Source organism: Trachurus japonicus, chromosome 6, assembly GCF_045865225.1.
Source record: "Trachurus japonicus isolate A0001 chromosome 6, Traja_1.0".
NCBI classification, from domain to species: Eukaryota; Metazoa; Chordata; class Actinopteri; order Carangiformes; family Carangidae; genus Trachurus; species Trachurus japonicus.
In genome coordinates, this window is record NC_140912.1 from 21,575,809 (window position 1) to 21,596,354 (window position 20,546).

Genomic DNA, 20,546 nt, shown 5'->3' on the forward strand with positions numbered 1-20,546 from the left:
GTGTCACTCTGCCCAAATCCGCACATTTTGAACATTTTATGAAAGATAACCGTTAGTTAAAAGGTTTGCTCTGTTTCTTGCATGTAAGAATGTCTTGTTTGATTTGCTGTAACTTGCAAACAAAAACTAATAAACACATGCATAAAAAAAGTAATCATTAGTTACTTTTCCTGCTAATTACTTACTTTTATAATGTAGTAACTCAGTTACTTTTGGGGAAAAGTAATGAGTAACTATGACTAATTACTTTTTAAAAGTAAAAAGTCATAAGTTATGTGAGAAACAGCAGAAACAAAGATTAGTGACAGGCTCATCTCCCAGTGCTTCTCTCGCGTCGTATTTCCAGTGAACTCTGAAGACAACAACTCCCATGATCCCTCACTAAAAGTCATTATGACATCACCAAATGCTCTCTTCTGTCATTTTGTTATTTGTTATTATGGTCTGGATATCCAAAATGACATATCTCGATACTGTCGGGCCCAAACGTGGTACTATACTGTACAATATCAAACTTTAGTTTTATTGTTTGACACATACAATTAAATTGGTTGAAGAGTTCAAGATTTTTCCGCCACAAACACACCAGTCCCAGTTCTTCCTCTTCTGCTGCTGCAGCGGCGTGGTGCTGGCAGAGGTTTCAGCTGAGCCGTTGTGTTTGTTGACCCATTGGAGCCCATTGAATTAACTGTGTTTACTGATATGGATTATATTAAATGCTTATCTTGGTCCGATGTAAACACTGGGGCAGATGGAGTTGCCAAAGCTTAGCCTTGTTAGATAAAGGTGTCAACTCGACTCCCTGTCAGCAGCAGCGGGAGAAGACGACGGGCGGCACGTGGAGCCAAAAGACTGTGAAGTTTTATCTTAAAAGACAAATTAAGTTGTCAGATTCAGTTTAGGATGAAGTTTAACCTCTTTAAATATCTTCTCTTTTGTGTTTTTATGAGCCTTATCATGTTATCATCTTATCATGCAACAACAAACAAAACAAGAGAGTAAATAAGTGATTGCAGTTACATTTTTAACAAAATTCTCCAAAACACTGACAGAAAAACACAAAATCACAGTCTCAGTCCATCCAGTAGAGTCAGTAAAACCCACCAGAGTGCTGTATTATACAGTGTTTATCTCATATAACCCCTGAAAACACGAGAACAAACTCGGGGAGGGGGTGAGACGACGAGGACGAGACCTTTTTGAAGCTCCAGAATAACGCTGTGAGTTTCGGTCCCAACGCTGGCTGTGCGTCGGCTGAGCAGCGTCCAGCCGGAGTCCTGATCCTCTGTGCAAAAGACGATAAGCTGCTCCTTAGCCGGGTCACTGCAGCCCACATGGCACCATATGCGACTGTTCATGCATTTCTAAATAATACCAGAGAGCTGCATATGTCCCTGAATGCCTCGTCACGCCGCATTACCGCCACTGAGCTGCCAAAGCTGCTGCTGCAGTGACGAGTTCATGATGCTGAACGGTTTGTTTCCTTTTGTAAAAAAGTGAAAGGAAACAGGCCTGAGAAGAGAAATGACAAAGTCTCTTTTATTTTATTATTAATATCATGTTATTACACTGCAACAACTCAAATATCTTACCAATAATATTTGTCTTATTTCTAGTCAAAATGTCATTTCTAGTCAAAACAAATCTCATTATACTTAAATTAAGACTCATCACATAAGAAGTAGCTTGTTTTTAGACACTTTTTACTTCTTTCAAGCAGATTTTCACTTGAAATAAGTAGAAAAATCTGATAGTGGAGCAAGTTTTTCCTCCTTATTACAAGCACAAAAAACTTGCTTTCACTGACAGATTTTTCTACTTATTTCAAGTGGAAATGTGTTTGAAACAAGTGAAAATGATCTAAAAACAAGTTGATTTTTAGGTGATGAGTCTTATTTTAAGTGGAGAGAGACTAGTTTTGACTAGAATTGAGACATTTTGACAAGAAATAAGACAAATATTCTTGGAAAGATTTTTGCTCGGTTTTTGCAGTGTATCAGCTGTAAGTCTCAGACACGTCCACAGAAGCTGCAGAAACTGAAAGAACTGATCAAATTAAACCACAACTCTGGGGTTAAAACTTTAAAATACATCCGATCTTATGTTTCGAAACACAATAATAATGTTTAATAGAAAAGATAAACCGTGTGTGTGTGTGTGTGTGTGTGTGTGTGTGTGTGTGTGTGTGTGTGTGTGTGTAAAGGTACATCCAGGCAGCTACGTCTCCTAAGGACATCATCATCATGGTGGACATCAGCGGCAGCATGAAGGGGCTGAAGATGACCATCGCCAAACACACCATCAACACCATACTGGACACACTGGGAGAGAACGACTTCGTCAACGTCATCGCTGTGAGGAGACACACACACACACACACACACACACACACACACACACAAATACACACATATATACATATCTATAGGGATTTTTCAGCAAGAAAAGTGATGTTTGTTATATTATTGGCTCAGGGATTTGAACCAGTGACTGTAATTTGCTCATGTGTGTGTGTCTCCTGTCCACAGTACACTGACTATGTCCGTTACGTGGAGCCGTGCTTCAGAGGAACCCTGGTCCAGGCCGACTTGGACAACAGAGAGGTAAGACCATTATCTGCTTCATGGAGGCTTAAAGAGGCTCTTAGCAACACACACACACACACACACACACACACTGAAAACACATATACACACAGAGGAATTCCCTTGGCTACATCATCACATCATCCTCTTGGCCTCCTTTACAGGCTACCAAGTCAACCTGGAGCTTTAGTGTCTATGTTTGTGTGTGTGTGTATATATAGGCTTTAGGTGTTTATGTGTGCTGAGTTTAGTTTTGACCTGGTTTTTATTCAGAGATCAGAGATTAGAGATAGATAGATAGATAGATGGATGGATGGATAGATAGATAGATAGATAGATAGATAGATAGATAGATAGATAGATAGATAGATAGATAGATAGATAGATAGATAGATAGATAGATAGATAGATAGATAGATAGATATAAAAAAAATACATCAGAGGTGAAAGACTATTAGTTAATTATTATTTAAAACAACAAGTTCTATTTTAAAAGGAAAGTAAAGTGCTGGAGTATTGCACATAAGACTGAGCTATTGCACAGATTAGTTTGAAATATATGAGTTATAATGGATGGAAATAACAATAATAAAATAATAATAATGAACCCTATTTATAGAGAGTCATTCTTGACGTAAATTGCAGCTTTTTTACATGAAAATCAGACAAAAACAAAAAAAAAAGCAACACTAAAAGTACTTGAAAATGAAGTAATGAGATAAAATCAATGAAATATTCGATTAAAAACAAAGTTATAAAATAAGTTTTGAGCTGCTTCTGATCGATCAGCTGATGTCTCTCTGTCTCTGTCTCTCAGCACTTCAAGCTGCTGGTGGACGAGCTCCATGTTAAAGGAGAAGCGAAGATCAAGAACGCCATGAAGGAGGCGTTCAAGATCCTCAACGAGGTTCGTGTCCCTCAGCGGGGTCAGAGGTCAACTCTGAACGAAGGAACTAAACATGTTGAAATGTTGTTGATATGTTTGTGTGTGTATGAACTCTCATTGCGTGTGTGTGTGCGTGCAGGCGAGGGCCAACGGTCAGGGCAGCATGTGTAACCAGGCCATCATGCTGATCACAGACGGCGCCATGGAGGACTTCGAGTCGGTGTTCGAGGAGTTCAACTGGCCGGAGCGCAGGGTGAGGACGGCTACAGGAAACTGTGTGTGTGTCTGTGTGTGTGCTGAAGGCTTCTTTAAACACACACTGAACTCGCAGCTGTTTCCTTCACTTTACTTTCATGCTACAGTTTAACAGGAATGAGTCAGAGAGAAACGAACTGAACAAGTGGCTCAATCAGTGTCTTCTTAAAGTGAAATTCCGGCGTAAGTGTAAACCATGGTCAAACACACCGTAACACCGAGTTAGACCCCCCCTCGAGAGATCAATTTGCCCGACCGCTACATTCACGAGATCCACCAACTTCAGCAAATACCGCATTATCGCCACACACGGCGCTGTCCGGATCCACTGTCTGACCGCAACCAAAACGCCACCATTTGCCCAAAATAATGCTCAGAACTGCACCAAATGTCATCAATAGTACACACAGGGTCCCAGCACGTAGTACGAGTTGTCAAACATCTGCTAGCTTTGCCTGTTTTCTTTAGCAAGGAGATGCAACTCAACTCACCTACTTCTCCTCCTGGAGCCGCTCGTTCGTGAGGAAGCCCTGACGAGTCGATCACCGAGTGCACCGGAGTTCCGCAGCTCTTAAAAATGCTCATTTGCGCCTATATCGTGGCCAGCACTCGATAATAATAGTTATAAAGTGATATGCAAGATAAAAAAAAAAAAAACTCTGATTGTATTTCCATGAGGTAATTGTTGATTGAGCTGCGGAACTCCGGTGCACTCGGTGATCGACTCGTCAGGGCTTCCTCACGAACGAGCGGCTCCAGGAGGAGAAGTAGGTGAGTTGAGTTGCATCTCCTTGCTAAAGAAAACAGGCAAAGCTAGCAGATGTTTGACAACTCGTACTACGTGCTGGGACCCTGTGTGTACTATTGATGACATTTGGTGCAGTTCTGAGCATTATTTTGGGCAAATGGTGGCGTTTTGGTTGCGGTCAGACAGTGGATCCGGAGAGCGCCGTGTGTGGCGATATTGCGGTATTTGCTGAAGTTGGTGGATCTCGTGAATGTAGCGGTCGGGCAAATTGATCTCTCGAGGGGGGGTCTAACTCGGTGTTACGGTGTGTTTGACCATGGTTTACACTTACGCCGGAATTTCACTTTAATATTATTCTATGTTTTATTTTGAAATGTCGATCCATAAGACGATATGTTTATGGTTGTAAGAACCAAAAACCACCTCAGTGTAGTTCTCCATCTCCTCTCTCAGCTTCTCTCTGGAGCTCTAGTAACAACAGGTCGATGTCAGCCAATCAGAAGAGAGGAGGAGGATCTGAGCCTCTCTTCTGATTGGCTGGCTGTTTTCTGAATGATCTAATACAAAACAGAGCAGATTTCAGAATAAAACACTCATGGAAACCAAATCCTGCAAAGTTGTTGGATGGTGTTGTCGAGGTGGTGGGCGTGGCTTTGGCTGACTGCTTAGTTGTGACATCACAAAGTGACAGGAAGTCCTGACGGCTGGTTTTAAGGCTCAGTTTCTGAATACAGGCTGTATGCATTTCTCTGTGGACTGAGGCTTTGATACTTTCACAGTATTAATATCAAACCTAGAGCTGCTTTATAATCACACTACACATGGACATCTACCTTTATACTGTATGGAGCTTTAACTCATTGAGTGCCGCGCTCCTTTCCAAAGTTTTAGTCAAGTGTACCGGCAAATTAGACCATATTTGACTTTTTATTTTAGAGCCATAGTGTATTCTATATTATTGCCACCAACACATACTGTAGCTCATTTGAAAGGTTTAACTTTATCCTTCAAATGGCCACAAACCGTTTGTTTCTACGTGCCTCCGTTCCTGAGAAAAGTCAAGCTAAACATGGCTGGGTTTCACCAAAATCCCTCCTTTTTTTCTAGAAAAGGAGATATAGCGTCTTTTATGAAAGGTGCGCTGTTTGTGTCTGTCGCTCTTCTCACACTCGCATTTCTGGATCAAAGGGCTCGTATAAGATAAATATACACAACAATTGTTGTTCTATTCACAAAACCACCATCGGGGGCGGGGGGGGGCGCCACTAAACAGCAATAACACAGACGCACCGTGCCGTGTCACAGCCTCTCGCCGCGGAACGTGAGGGTCTGCCGGCCACAGCGGCTCGCGAACACCGGTCCCGCCGGTGGTCGCGGTCCGTCTGTGGTACGGGTCGGTGGTGCCGGTCTGCTTTGGTCCAGAGACCATCAGATTTTACCGCGGGAGGACCTTGGGGAGGACACGGTGTTGCTCCAGATGAAGACCGGGCGGGACAGTGGGCTGAGAGCTTCCTGGTTCAGCTCCCAGCTGCTGCAGCCTCGCGGGTGAGAGCGGAGCAGCAGCGGAGCAGCTGCTGCATCCACATGCAGAACTCCGTTTGCAGAAGCTGAGTTATGATAAAAAACTTCCAGATCATGAGCTGTCATGTGACTTTGATCGTCATCTATTTCAGTTCTCCTCGTCGTAGAGTCCCCAAATTTACATATAATGTGTATTAAAGTGTCTATTTTCATAATTTAAAAAAAAAGCAAAAAACGAAAAATTTCGTTTTTGGCACTCAACGCATGGGAACGAAAAACGAGAAATTACGTGGTTGGCACTCAATGAGTTAATACAAACATCTACCTTTATACTGTATGGAGCTTTAATACAAACATCTACCTTTATACTGTATGGAGCTTTAATACAAACATCTACCTTTATACTGTATGGAGCTTTAATACAAACATCTACCTTTATACTGTATGGAACTTTAATACAAACATATTAACTATAATATAATATATTAATACTATAACTATTATTGTATACTATACATTATTGTATGTACATTATTGTATGTTGTTAATTGAAGTTGCTGCTAAACAGCAGTTCAGTGTTTTATTTTGAAATTATGAAAACTAATACATGTGACAGGATTTTGTGATATTTGGTATTATCACATATCAGCCGCCTTAAGCCTAAAATCAACCAGAAAAATCTGGACAAAGCCTGAATATCACAGATTTGAGTACACGCACACACGATCAGTCATCAGTGTTTTTATTAGTCCAGGAAAACATAACATATTTTAAATAAATGATTAATTATGTTCAGTAATTGAAGAATATTAAGTTCAGAAGAAATCCAGGTGTGAACAGATGTGTTCCTCTGTCCAGGTGCGAGTCTTCACGTACCTGATCGGCAGAGAGATGACGTTCGCTCAGAACACCAAGTGGATCGCCTGCAACAACAAAGGTCAGCTCAGTGTGTGTGTGTGTGTGTGTGTGTGTCTGTGAGTTTGTTTGTTGTGTGTTTTAATGCATATTATAGACATTAAAATATATTCATGTGTGTTTCGTTCCTCAGGTTACTACACACACATCTCCACGCTGGCCGACGTGCAGGAGAACGTCATGGAGTACCTGCACGTGCTCAGTCGACCAATGGTCATCAACCACGACCATGACATCATCTGGACCGAGGCGTACATGGACACTGTGGTGAGACAAACAGGACAAAACCAAACAATAATAATAATGATGATATTAAGTTTTCATTACATTTTACACTGGTCATCATCTTCATCATCATTGTCATCATCATCATCACTGTCACTTCACCTTCATCTGTGCGTTTGCTTCCTCCTTGTGTCTCCGCTCATTCTCCCATGATCCTCTGGGTTTCCCCCTCCATCACTCCGGCAGCTCCCAAACACCAAGGAGGTAAAAGAAGAAAAGAAAGAATAAGAATTTGTAATTTTAGATAAATAGTTTTTTGTAGTTTGCAGGATTTATTGGTTCAGTTTATCTAAACTTAGTATTAACATTTTATTTTTCCTTTTTTTGTGTTTTTATTGGTAACAGAACAAAAACAGGTCTAACAGATAGGATATAATGTACAGGAAATGAGTCTCTAATATGTGTGGATGAACATGCATGTTTTTTCAAGTATAGTTGAAGCTGTAATAATAATAGGTAAGAATAATAATAGTTTCATTCTTAAATACACATTTTTGCCAATAGTTTTAGACTTTTTATTTTATTGTGGGCCTCTTTTATTTTACTTATCTTATCAAATCTTATCTTATCTTGATATTATATATAGTTTTGATATAGACTACATGAATAAACATTAGAAATACTGTATATTTACGTTATGAAAATAACCCTAAAGTTGAGAACTGCTGCTTCAGCAGTCCTACAGCGCCACCTGGAGTTTAAGAGCAGCAACATCAGGATCTCTATTTACTTTTTACTAGAGGATGATGAAGATATTTATAGCCTACAGCTTTTGTATACATAGGAACAAATAATAGAATATAAATTTGTATATAAAAGATTATTATATTGCTGATTAATCCAATCACAAGTGGTCGTCATTGTGTCTTTGATGGAATAGTTTAATTTACCAATTGTGTGTGTGTGTGTGTGTCTGTGTTTTGACTAACCACAATGTGTGTTGAATGTTTTCTCAGCTCTTCACCACCAAAGCTCAGAGTTTGCTGCTCATGACGTCGGTGGCCATGCCCGTGTTCAGCAAGAAGAAAGAGACGGTCAGTGTCTGAGCACGAGGACGAACTTTAATATCAAAACATTAAACATTAAAATTACCATGAACGTCACTGCAGAGCACATACTAACATACCAAACATGTTAGCATTTTAATGTCCTAAACATCAGCAAACTGTAGCCGCTTTAATGAGTAGGCTACGCCAATTATAAATGCTAATGCTAACAGGCTGCCACATAAAAAAGTTTAAGTAAACAAAATCATTTTTGGAGTGTTTTTATGAAACTAAAATTTTCACTTCACAATATCATCAAACTTTAAAGTCATAGCTTTATCCAAAACATTGCTCTCCGAATAGCCTCGTTAGCAACATGCTAATGTGGCACAGTGGGTGAAAATGTTGCGTCTTATATCTCAATAACTATCAATCGCTATTGAATTTTGTACAGATGTTCATGTTGACCATAGGATGGATCTTAATAACTTTGGTGATTTCTTGCCTTTATACCTTTAGCGTTAGTACATAAACATTTTATATTGTCCAATAGTCTGCCTCTGTGGCACTTGTGTTTAGCACTAATTAGCACACATTAGCATGCTAACACACTCTATAAACTGTGTTTTACTGAGTTAGCAGTTAGCATTGCCTTTGGCAACAACCTGACAGAGCTGCTAACATGGCTAACATTGTTTTCGGACTTGAGCAGCTACATCACCATTAAAATGTAGTTGAGGAAGTACAGCAGTTAGTGCTGTGACATTCACCGTCTTTTAAAAGGCCTTTAAAACACTGAAGCTCTTGAACGCCTCCACCTCACACTCTATATTATTATTAAGTCTTGACCCTGTGTCCTGTCTCTCCAGTTGTCCCATGGGATCCTGCTGGGTGTAGTCGGCTCGGACATCCCGCTGATGGAGGTGATGAAGCTGGCGCCCAGATACATGGTGAGCCCCCTTATTGTTGTTGTTGTTGTTGTTGTTGTTGTTTGTGCTCATTTTCTTCAAGCTGCCTTCACTGACCTTCCTCCTCTTCCTCCTCAGCTGGGAGCTCATGGCTACGCCTTCCTCATCACCAACAACGGCTACATCCTGGCCCACCCCGACCTCCGACCTCTGGTGAGCTCTGCCTCTGGACTTTGGGTTTAAATAACTGCACAAGTCAGATTTAGCTCTGCAGCTCTGCAGCAGCAGCAGCAGCAGCAGCAGCAGCAGCAGCAGCTCTGATTTACTAAGGTCTATATTTAAAGTGTGTGAGTGCAGCAGCCGTCCTGGAGGATGCATTAAAGAGGAGCAAGAATTAAGTATTTATAAGGACAGTTCTACAGTATTTCACCACTGACAGTGTCTCCTCTGTCCTACAGTACAAAGACGGGAAGAAACTGAAGCCGAAGCCGAACTACAACAGTGTGGATCTGGCTGAGGTGGAGTGGGAAGATACAGACGAGACGGTGAACACACACACACACACACACACACACACACACACACACACACTCACTCTAGATGAATCTCGAATAACTGGACAAGTCAATTATCGGCGTGTTGCAACAAAACTCTTCGCTCACTCTAAGAATTACAAACCTTGGATGACATAATCTCTTACAGACGCGTTTTAACCTTTTTACTTTGAACTTTTTCACAAACTTGTGATAAAACTTTGATTTACAATTTGATTTAAACTGTTGTAAACTCACATTTACTGAGTTACATCATAGTAACATCACAGTACCAGCAGATTGAACTGTTTGAACTGATTTTGACTGGTGAAAGGTCAAAGGTCAAAAGTCCACAGCAACTCCAAATACATGACAGCTTTGGGGCCTTCACTTTAATTAGCAGAATAAGAGGGAATTTTAAAACATTGTCTTGGCATAAAGAGCAAGAAAAAAAAAAAATCACTTACTTTTCAGGGCTTTTAGACAAAATATCTAACGGTAATGAATAGAAAATATAACCTACCAATATAGTTCATTTTGTACAATTAATGATTCACAGATTGAATCATACAGTATTATAATGTCAGGAGAAAGAAATGATAGAAGAGTTCAGCTAAAACAGGATCGACGTGATGAGTTCAAGTCACAGGAAAAGGGTAGTTTATCTGACCTCCTTTGATTTGACTCTTGTTGTTCCTCCAGCTGAGGACGGCGATGGTGAAAGGAGAGACGGGCAGCATCAGTCTGAGCATCAGAGCGTCTGTGGACAAAGGGGTGAGAAGCAAACTTAAATTAACTCACTTTATAAATATGAACGTTTTAAACGTCACCATCAGTCAAGCTCCAACTTTAAAAACTTTAAGGTCCAAATGTCTTCAGTTGATGACTGATGTCTCTGTGTTTCCTCTTCTCTTCAGAAACGACCTCTGTACCTGGTCAACAACTACTTCTACACAAACATTGATGAAACACCTTTCAGGTAGGTCCGCTTCTCTGTCGTCAAGTCTCTTTAAAGGATGAAACAGAAAAAATCGTTAGCCATTTTTAAAAAAAAGTGCACAAAGATGAGGTCATGAGGAAACGAGGTTCTTGAGGTGGAGCTGGAACCACAAACCAGAACAGTCTGAACTCTGAGGAGCCTGAAGGCACCGTTAGTGACCTGAGTTTGTTGTTTAAGTTGTTTATTATCAGCAGGATAAACCCCTTGAGTTGTCGCAACTCGTTTTCGAGGGGGTCCTGCGCAGTTTGAACTGATGCATGATGGGAATCCTTTTTCTGATCCTGCTGCTCATCTGTTTCACATAAGATGATGATTGGTCAAAGTTGAGTTTCATGTTGAGTCACAGACAAAATCAGAAACATAAGGTCACAAGGTCATTTCATCAGAATAATTTCAGATCAACAAATTCCTGCATTGGATTGATGAAGTGTTTCTCATGCTGAAATGTATGCAAACAAAAACAAAATATAATTGGACTGTTTTATCTACAGTGCTGTGAAAATTTCCTCTTTTTTTGCATATTTTTCACACTTACATGTTTAAGATCATCAAACAAATTGTAATATTAGGCAAAGATAGACCCAGTTTGATTGATGTTACAGTATCTAAAATGATTATTTCATTTATTAAGGCGAATAAGCTATCCAACCTTGGATAAATCATGAGCTAACTGTGATAAACCATTTTTTATTAGAAAGCTGAGTTCAGTTTCACCTGATCGCTGCCAGACCTGTTGAATCAAGAAATCACTTTAATAGAACCTGTCTGACAGAGTGAAGGAGGCTGAGCCAAAAAAACCAACACATCATGCAGCAATCTAAAGAAATTCAAGAAAAGATGAAAAAACAAAATTGACATCCATCAGTCTTGAAAGTTTTACAAAGCCATTTCTAAAGCTTTGGGACTCCAGTGGACTCCTTGGACTCCTTGTCCCATAAAAGAAAAAGAAAACAACCAACAAACAGGTTTTTGTTGCTGTTGTATTAGTGTGGTTGGGCCACTAGATGGCAGCATGAACCTCCTCCCTGTGTCTCTGCAGCTTCGGCATGGCGCTGACGAAAGGTCACGGGAGCCTGATGTTTGTGGGGAACGTGTCTGTGGAGGAAGGTAAGACTTCCCACAATCCCCTGCTGCATGAATACCCCCCTCCTCCTCCCCGCTCCTCGTTATCATTTCATCACAGTTAGCTGCTTAAACTGACGTTGTGATTTAATTTGAACTCAAGCCTTTGTGCATTTCTCCTGCAGGGCTGCACGACCTCACCTCCCCCGACCTGAGCATCGCCTCCGAGTGGTACGTCTGAAAAAAAAAAAAAAAGCCTCCGATTAAAAAACATGAGCTGATGCTTAACAGCACGTTTCATCAGGCTGCGGCATCTTTAACTTTTAATCAGTTTATTTGTGCAGGCAACAGAGTCAGGCTGTGCTCTGTGGTGAGAGCAGGAATAACAAGAAAGCTAATTAGTCGGCGTGAATCATTTATGTGTAATAGAGGAGTCTAATTAGTGGAATCAGAGCAAAGTGTGAAAAGTAAAAGTTTTGTAAAAAGGTTTCTACAACTGAGAGAAATCCGAAAGGTAGATGTTTGTATTAAAGCTCCATACAGTATAAAGGTAGATGTTTGTGTTAAAGCTCCATACAGTATAAAGGTAGATGTTTGTGTTAAAGCTCCATACAGTATAAAGGTAGATGTTTGTGTTAAAGCTCCATACAGTATAAAGGTAGATGTCCATGTGTAGTGTGATTATAAAGCAGCTCTAGGTTCTATATTAAAGTATCAAAGCCTCAGTCCACAGAGAAATGCACACAGCCTGTATTCAGAAACTGAGCCTTAAAACCAGCCGTCAGGACTTCCTGTCACTTTGTGATGTCACAGCACCACCCAACAACTTTGCAGGATTTGGTTTCTCTGAGTGTTTTATTCTGAAATCTGCTCTATTTTGTATTATTGGATCACGATGAGATGAGATTAGTTTTGTAGCTGCTGGTCCTGGTTTGATGAACCTCTTTTCCTTCAGGACTTACTGTGAGACCGACATCGACCCCGCCCACAGAAAATTCACGCAGATGCAGGCCGCCATCCGCTACCTGCTGGGGAAGGAGCCCGATCTCGAGTGTACGTTTCTTTCTCCTTCTTTAAAAAACAAAACAAAAAAAACATCACAATATATTTACTTTGTAGCTTTATAATCATTTGCTGAAGCATCACTATTGTGAAGTTTTTTAATGGTCCTGTCCGTTGCCCAGGTGATGAGGTGTTGCTGCAGCAGACACTGTTTGACGCCGTGGTAACAGCTCCACTGGAGGCCTACTGGAACGCCCTGATGCTCAACGACAGGTGAGATGAGAAACACCCAGGTTTTATACTTAAACTTGGACTACATTTAAAGTCTGTGATGTTCAGAACCACAATCTCACCACAATTTGTTTGTGTTTGTGTTTGTTCAGGGTGGAGCCCGGCATGGAGGCGGCCTTCCTCGGTACTCGCTCCGGCCTCATGAGGATCATGAGATACGCAGGGGTGGAGAACAGAGTGGCAAAGTGAGTTCAAAGTGTTATTATTTTATTATCGTTATTTTTATGTAGGAAAACTTTTCTCTTTAACATTCAGACAGTTTGCAACTTCCACAGAGGCCTGAAGCTACATTTAATTTTAAGCTTTTTTTCTATTTTGGGCTTTTATTTTTTGTGTCTTTTGTGACAGAAACAAATGTCTCTGTATAAAATATAAAATGCCCTATAGAAATATAATATTGATATAGAGCAGTGTAAACTTGTATTATATGTCATCTATAATTGAATATGTTATCAGGTAATATATACAGTACATCCTCTGGATTTATAAAGACATACATTTAAAAGATTGAAATATGCATAGTAAAATGTGTATAGGTCATATATTATATATTGCAACCAGGTTTTTAATCATATCTATCTAATTTATATGATAGGCCTACATGATGTTTATATGTAAAACAATATGTGTTTTTTTAATGTTTTCCTTATTAATTTTACATTAATTTCAAAAGTCGGCCTCAGACTTATTGTAATGTCAACTTACATTGATGTGGACCTCGGGGTAGATATATATTTATGGATAGATTCATGCACATAATGGTTGTATGGGATAAAGAGGTCAATCAATAATGTTTGTATATATATTTGGAATATGAGGAAATATTGTTTCCTGGGTGGAGTCAAACCAGGGATGTTGTCGTTACACTTCAGCCATTTTTTGTAGTTGGTTGGAAATGTAGCATATGGGCAACAGATCATAGACCATTTATGAGTTTCCCTAAGAGGAAATAAAGTGTATCGCAGTTACATCACAGGTTTACAGTGATTTTCCAAGTAAAAAATATTCCCTGAATTTGAACGTCCACTCAACTCAACAGGAAGTTCCTGACCCCGGCTGATAAAGACAACCTGTTCACCATCGATCACTTCCCGCTGTGGTACCGCCTGGCGGTGGAGTACACACCTGGGATCTTCTACTACTACCCAGTCAACGACAAAGGTGCGTCTCCACCTGTCTCCACCTGTCTCCACCTGTCTCCTCAACACCTCCCACTTCTCGTACCTCCCTGATCTCCTGTTCACGTTGACCTGAACTTTCTCCCAACAGGAGTGAAGTTCATCGTCGCCACGACGTCAGTAACGGTGTCGTCTGAGGGGAAGACGGCCATGGCAGGAGGTGAGTGTCGATCAAGCTTTTGTTTTTACTTTATGCGTGTTATACTTTCAATGTCTTGGTTCGTATATTAGTGTTATCGACTCTCTTTATTGGCCCACATCTCGTACAGAACTCAGGACGACTGTAGGGCAGTAAAAGTTAAAGGGACATTGTGTAACTTCTCCTGTTATCTATTCACGAAAATCGATTATTTTGTTCAAAAGTCTGTTTTTCATTAATCAGTAACCCCCCCATCAACAAACTGAAGTGTTCCTTTCAGCTCTGAATTAGCCGTTCATATCATTCATATCTACATGGAGCGGGTAAGCTCGGTGGTGGCTGCCATGTCGTGTTGCCATGTTTTTACGTTCAGTGGCAGCGTGACGGAGCTGTCGGCTCAGGTCGAGGTGGCGTCTGTGAAAAGTCACCGCGGTAACGCAGCGAGGAGGAATGGAGCGTTACACTGATGCTGCATTCACCTGCAGTCGGGCAAACGGCCGTCGGTAACAAACCAGATGTCATTTTAGTCACAGAAGTTGAGAGAAAGCCGGTAAAACGTGGGTCAGGTAAACAATACGACATCGCCATGACAACATATTGTCAACTGTATTGTTTTGCCTCGTGCTGACGGACCACTTGTTTACATAGAGGCTTGTTTATGCCGTTACGTGCAGCGGCTGTCGTCCGTCTGCCGTCTGCCTGATTTCAAGTGAATGCAGCATGAAAAATACGATTGAGTTGCTTGTGATATACAACCGCAACGCTAGATGGGAATAATTCCTACACAATGTACCTTTAAAAAAGCAACAAGTTAAGGGTTAAATAGTTTATGAACAACCTTCAGTTCAATTCACTTTGCTATTTTTTCTCGGCATGTGATACTGAATGTTTGACTATGTGCTATTAAAATGTCTCTGGTAATTTCTGGCTTTATTATGAAAGGGACAGTGAGTAGTAAATGGGAAAATTGCAATAGAGAGTGAGTGGATGTTTTGCAGCAAAAGGCTTCAAGATGGATTAAATTAAACAGAAAGTGAAAAGCATGAAGAAGAAACATAGACGGGATCTGAAGTTGGAGCTAATTCAAGAAAGAAGCTGCAGTTGTTGTTGTGGGTCAGGTTGTCTGTTGTGATTCCTGCCTTGAAGAGAAAACAATGTTTTGAAGCCTGTTCTCTAGATGTCGCCTTTTTCTCATCTGAATAATTCAAGGGTCTGTAGTCAGGAGCGGAGGGTTCAGGAGGAAGTGATTCAAACATCCTGACAGCAGGCAGATGCTCCTGTCATCAAATAGTGATCTTCTTGTTTACAAATCAGACTCTCTGAGTGTTGACGCTACGTCTTTTTACTGCGCCGTGTAGCAGTGTCGCTGGATTTTAACATTTTATGGAACAGTCGTCTTTGTGCAAGTAAAATCTTTGTGTGGAAGGATAAAAAAAACATGATGTGAGGGGAAGAGAAGTGTAGATAAATATAGAGTTTATTATCTTCAGCATATGATTAACAGTCCTTGAGTTTGATTTGAGACAATGTTTCATGTGCTTATCACAGAAAATATGGAGAAAATAAATAACACATAAGGAAGTTACAATAACATCTCATTCTTCGCTATGTTGGGAATCTAACTGCTCCAGTCGTTGAGCTTTTAAGAGTTTGTTTGTGCTGGGTTAGAAGTAGTTGTAGCTCAAAGCTTTGGCCACTAGGTGGCAGCACAGCTCTAGCGTCCGCTGGACTGCAGTTTGCATTTCAGTGATGAAGCCTAAAGCAGCATTTCCCTGACAGCAGCAGGACTCGGGTATGGTCTGAAGTTATTTGGAAGGAATTCAACAGGGCGTCCATCGGACAGAGGATCAAGTCTCAAAGTGGGGATGTTAAAGAACTTAAAATATACACAACAAAGAGGGGAAAGAAAATCCCACAGATTCACAGACATTTCTACTTTCTGAGGTTGTGCTTGTCGGGCTCAGGTACAAAGACAGACGACTCGAACGAAAAAAGGTGGGTTTATATTTCTAAAGAAAGAAATTAAACGACAGATGAAGGGAAGTCAAGGTGCAGAGGTGCCAAACAGCAGCTTAAGAGGAGTTTCAAAGCTGGCTGAGAGATGCAGCGCGGGGAATTACAATTCACAGAGCATCCATACATTAAAAGAAGTGCTGCAGCATTCCTGTTTCACTGAGTCTAGTCCATCCGGTCCGTTTGCCGTGCAATCAGTCCCGCACTGAGGTTTCCAGCACAGTTGCAGAGCTGCGGGGTTTCCCTCTCCACGTGTCGTCTCATCAGTGATGAGCGCTGACGAGCAGAAGCAGCCAGAAAGTCCAGGGAAAGGACTGAGAGTCAGTAGGAAGCGTTGTGTCAGAAGCTGCTGATTCGATACCCGTGCACGATGCCGCAGGCCTCTTTGGGCTGCGTCTCCTCCGGCGAGCTCGGGGACGACATCTGTCCGTCCTCCAGGTCAGTGTCGTTCCCCGACTCGGCCATCAGAGGCTGGCCCCGGTTCTTCATCTCCTTCTGGTACCGCGCCATCAGAGAGGCGTAGACGCAGCCGTAAGTGGCCGCGACCACCATCATGACGCACACCGTACCGCAGACCACGCCCGCAACGATCTGCGTGCCGTGCGCCCGGCGGACGCTCACGGGCCGGTACCGTTGGCGAACGCATTCCTCGTTGCTGCTGACGCGGCCGGGCGGACAGGGAGGCCGGGTGGCGTAACCCGACGCGCCCTCCTTGGACTGACTCTGCAGGCAGTAGCTGAACATCTCTGCCGGTACGCTGCGGATGTCCCTGCCTCTCAGATCCACCGGGAGGCTGCACCGCATCGCATCTACCTGCCCATCTATAAAACAGACAGAGAGCGGAGTCAAAGGAAAGAGAGGGAGGACAGGGAGGGAGACGAGGAACAGGGACAGACAGGGGAGATCAAGAGAGATAGAGGTCATTATATTCTTAGATGTCTTTGCTCAGCATACATCCATCCTGCAGAGCAGAGATTAATTGCTTCGATTAGACAGCTTTTGAAGTACAGACTGGAAATACAAAGTGATTTGCTCCGGCTCGGTCTTAAACCGGTGTAAGCCGACTGCCAATACTATCAGCTTCAGAGTATTTGAGATTTATTCGGAGGGGTCTGCTAACAGCCCTTGCTCACCCCGGTAAATCAACCACTCCATCCAGTGCTTGAAGTCCCTCAGCTTGCAGTCGCACTCCCAGGGGTTTCCCGCCAGCCGGAGCTGCCGCAGTCCCACCAGGGGCTCGAAGGTGATCCTGTCTAGGGCGGCGAGCCGGTTGCTGGCCAGGGACAGCCAGGTGAGTCTCTGAAGACCGTCCAGAAGGCCTTTAGGCAACCAACGGAGGCCATTGGAGGACAGGTCAAGCCCCTGCAGCCACCACAGCCCGTTGAAGACCTCTTTGCTCAAGCTGACGCTCCCCTGGCTCCCATTCAAGGCCTGAGTGGCCTCTGTGCTGTTGTTGGGTTCCAATGTCACCAGGCGTACCCCAAGGTAGTTAGCGGACAGGTTGAGCCATCGCAGGCTGCTTAAGCTCAAGAAAGCTCCAGGCTGCAGGGCGGAAAGATGGTTCTGGGAGAGATCCAAATGCTCCAGGCTGCTGCTGAGGTTGGACAGCTCCGTCTTACCCACGGATGAGAGGTTGTTCTGGGGGAGGCGGAGGACCAGAGAGTCCTGATCCAGAAGCGGTAGGATGGGTGTCAGGGAGAGGAGGCCGACGGCAGTGCAATCGGTGGTGTTCCCGTAGCAGGTGCAGACGCCGGGACAGCCGTGGACCGAGCCCAGCAGGCCGAGCAGAACCAGCACCAGACTGGACAGAGCTGCATAGACTGGAGAACAGAAGCAAGAAACAGAAGTGCAGCCATGAAACCAAACCAATCTAAAACTACATTTGCAATCAGTGAGTCACAGAACGATGAGCCTGTCAAACAAAAACAAACTCAATGTGCTGCTTCTGAGAATCTCTGCTTCAAACCTTTTTATTTTGCCACCAACTTTATTGAGCTTGCAGAGAAATGGCACTGCAACACCAACAGAGGAGGAAATTAGGAGGGAAATAAAGGAGAGCAAAGCTAATCCTGACTGGGAAAGGTTCTGCCTGCTTCTTTAATGCCTGTGGAGTCTTGATGGAAGCTGAATACGAAATGACAATTTCCTCGGACCTCGGAGAGAAGTATTGATCTATTTTGGTCTCGGTGAGAAAGGTTGCGCTCTGCAGCTCTCAGCGTGGATAAAAGCATCAAGTTGACTTCCTACGGTGTGAAGGAGAAACTGTCTGGCCAGACTCACCCAGACTCTCCATGTGACTTCGTCCATAATGGTCCTGGTTCTTCATGTCTGTTGCATCAAGTCCAACACTTCAGGCCTCAGGCTGGCTGCATCCGGCTGTGGAGAAAGATTCACAAAATAAAAAAAGTTTGTTTTTGAGGAAATGTTGACTTAACTTTTAGAAACCAAATTCCTCAATGAGGGTAAAGAGTCTCCACGCCGTCCTGAGGAGGCCCAACTCCAAAAACGAACAACAAACCATTATATTCACAGCTAAATTCATGGAAGTGCTTGGTAATGTTTCGTATTTAAGCTTGATGAATTACTTATCCTCTAATCAATTACCTAAATAACCAATCAATGGATCAATCTGTGACCCGTGTCAGTCTTACAACAATAAACCCCTCAGTGCCCCCTGGTGGAAAGGAAAAGTAACTGCAACACCATCACACAAATTTACCTTCACATTTTTTCGGCCTCTCTACAGTGATATATTGTGTCACTGATTGGTCAACACACGAAGCAGAATTAACTTTCGTTATTTATTGTCCAAGCTCTATAAGGCAGTGGTTGAATCAAAGCTGCAGCTGCAGATTCCTGGAATCTAAATTTCACCCACGACTCTGAACCTGAAGTGATTTAAACTACTAAATGTTTCAACAGCTCAGCAGACGGAAGTTTTTTTTATTTTTTTACCAAGTCTCCGGGGCTGAAAACTTAAACCAACATTAAAGTGCCACACAGACTCTGGAGGTTTAAAGTTATGCATGGCATTAACTGAAGTCTCTGCTCCACCTTTTTTTGCCAACGTCCGGATTAGCTGAGAGTTTGGAGCTGCCAAGATGGCGACGGTGGAGCAGCTCACTCGTCATGGTGGAGAGCAGTAAAACAGAGACAACCAGATATTTTCCAACTGTTGTTCTTAAGAAAATGAGCAGGACTTTAATTTTTCGATCCGCAGTCGGCTGGAATTACTCCTCCCACTTCACTGGGGGATAATCCTCTTTGAGCTTTGTTTAGATTTACTTTGCTCTTTCTCAGCTCCACAGCTCTTTGCATTTATTCATCTCATTGGTTCCAAATGAAAGATTCACTGGTTCGTTCTTCACACGTGGGCCACATAAAACAATCTGATAATGTTTCCTCCCATGAGCCCGTTTCCAAAAAACTCTCGGGGCCGACAGAAAGAGTGCAACGGGATACGCGAGATTAAGTGTGAGTGCTGCTTCGTATGTACAGATTAGAATAAAACATCAACAGCTTAGTCTTGGTGGCAGAGCTGATCTACAGTCTGTATATTGGCATTACAGGCCAGAGTTGTGCTGTGATTCACAGCATTTTGCTTGGCCTCAATCCTTTTCATTCTCTCCTCTCCTGCTCGGGGGGAACACACAAGGAGCTTCGTGATGAAGTGAAATAATCCTCAGTGTTTTTCATCCGGCAACACCAACACCGGAGAAAAGTCAACGCCAACTTCTGTCTCCCTGACGCCCACTCAGAATTCCTGTGTGCTGCACATACATTGTCTCACACATGCAACCACAAAGGAACTGTTTGTACTCCTTTGATGATTCGTCATTTTTTATATATTTTATTTCATTAATTTGCTCATTCGTTTCCTCTTGATATCTTTAGCAGTTTTTTTTCGGGCTCTCAGATATGCAGAGGGATGTATGCATGAGCGATAAAGCTGCAGAGAGGAAAGAAAAGTGCTGTCACTCTATCATTCGTCTGAAGCTGCTATAAAGAGCCGGAGAAACGCTGCCTCAAGGTCTTTCCTTTGTTGCAGGTCTCTCTTTTGTTAAGTTGGCACAAAGATGCCAGTCACTCCGCTGTGGACTGCGTGAGGCAGGAAGGTGCCTCGAGGCCACGAGTGACATTACTGAACAGCAGGAATTACAATGCAGGTAGAGGCAGGGAAGGGGGGATAATGGGAGGACGACAGGAGGGAGTCGAACGTTTGACGTCACCTCGCAGCAT

At 42.5% G+C, this 20,546-nt stretch overlaps 2 protein-coding genes across 2 annotated transcripts in view; one reads left to right on the forward strand and one right to left on the reverse strand.

Annotated features, from left to right (window-relative positions):
- LOC146986132 (voltage-dependent calcium channel subunit alpha-2/delta-4-like) overlaps window positions 1-20,546 on the forward strand; it is a 71,477-nt gene that overhangs the window by 20,164 nt on the left and 30,767 nt on the right. The window contains exons 8-27 of the mRNA XM_085779788.1: window positions 2,204-2,354; window positions 2,529-2,603; window positions 3,403-3,492; window positions 3,611-3,724; window positions 6,854-6,932; window positions 7,044-7,177; window positions 7,382-7,399; window positions 8,152-8,229; window positions 9,051-9,131; window positions 9,228-9,302; window positions 9,548-9,634; window positions 10,325-10,396; window positions 10,540-10,601; window positions 11,662-11,729; window positions 11,870-11,915; window positions 12,640-12,737; window positions 12,869-12,959; window positions 13,070-13,162; window positions 14,017-14,138; window positions 14,247-14,315. Coding sequence (XP_085635914.1) covers window positions 2,204-2,354; window positions 2,529-2,603; window positions 3,403-3,492; window positions 3,611-3,724; window positions 6,854-6,932; window positions 7,044-7,177; window positions 7,382-7,399; window positions 8,152-8,229; window positions 9,051-9,131; window positions 9,228-9,302; window positions 9,548-9,634; window positions 10,325-10,396; window positions 10,540-10,601; window positions 11,662-11,729; window positions 11,870-11,915; window positions 12,640-12,737; window positions 12,869-12,959; window positions 13,070-13,162; window positions 14,017-14,138; window positions 14,247-14,315 — 1,703 coding nt within the window. The remainder of the gene's footprint in view (window positions 1-2,203; window positions 2,355-2,528; window positions 2,604-3,402; window positions 3,493-3,610; window positions 3,725-6,853; window positions 6,933-7,043; window positions 7,178-7,381; window positions 7,400-8,151; window positions 8,230-9,050; window positions 9,132-9,227; window positions 9,303-9,547; window positions 9,635-10,324; window positions 10,397-10,539; window positions 10,602-11,661; window positions 11,730-11,869; window positions 11,916-12,639; window positions 12,738-12,868; window positions 12,960-13,069; window positions 13,163-14,016; window positions 14,139-14,246; window positions 14,316-20,546) is intronic.
- Window positions 15,753-18,781, reverse strand: LOC146986133 (uncharacterized). The gene is made up of 3 exons (XM_085779789.1): window positions 18,588-18,781; window positions 17,441-18,127; window positions 15,753-17,128 (listed from the first exon to the last, which is right to left on the reverse strand). Exons 1-3 carry the CDS (start codon window positions 18,631-18,633, stop codon window positions 16,647-16,649), a joined length of 1,215 nt encoding a protein of 404 aa, XP_085635915.1. The 5' UTR covers window positions 18,634-18,781; the 3' UTR covers window positions 15,753-16,646.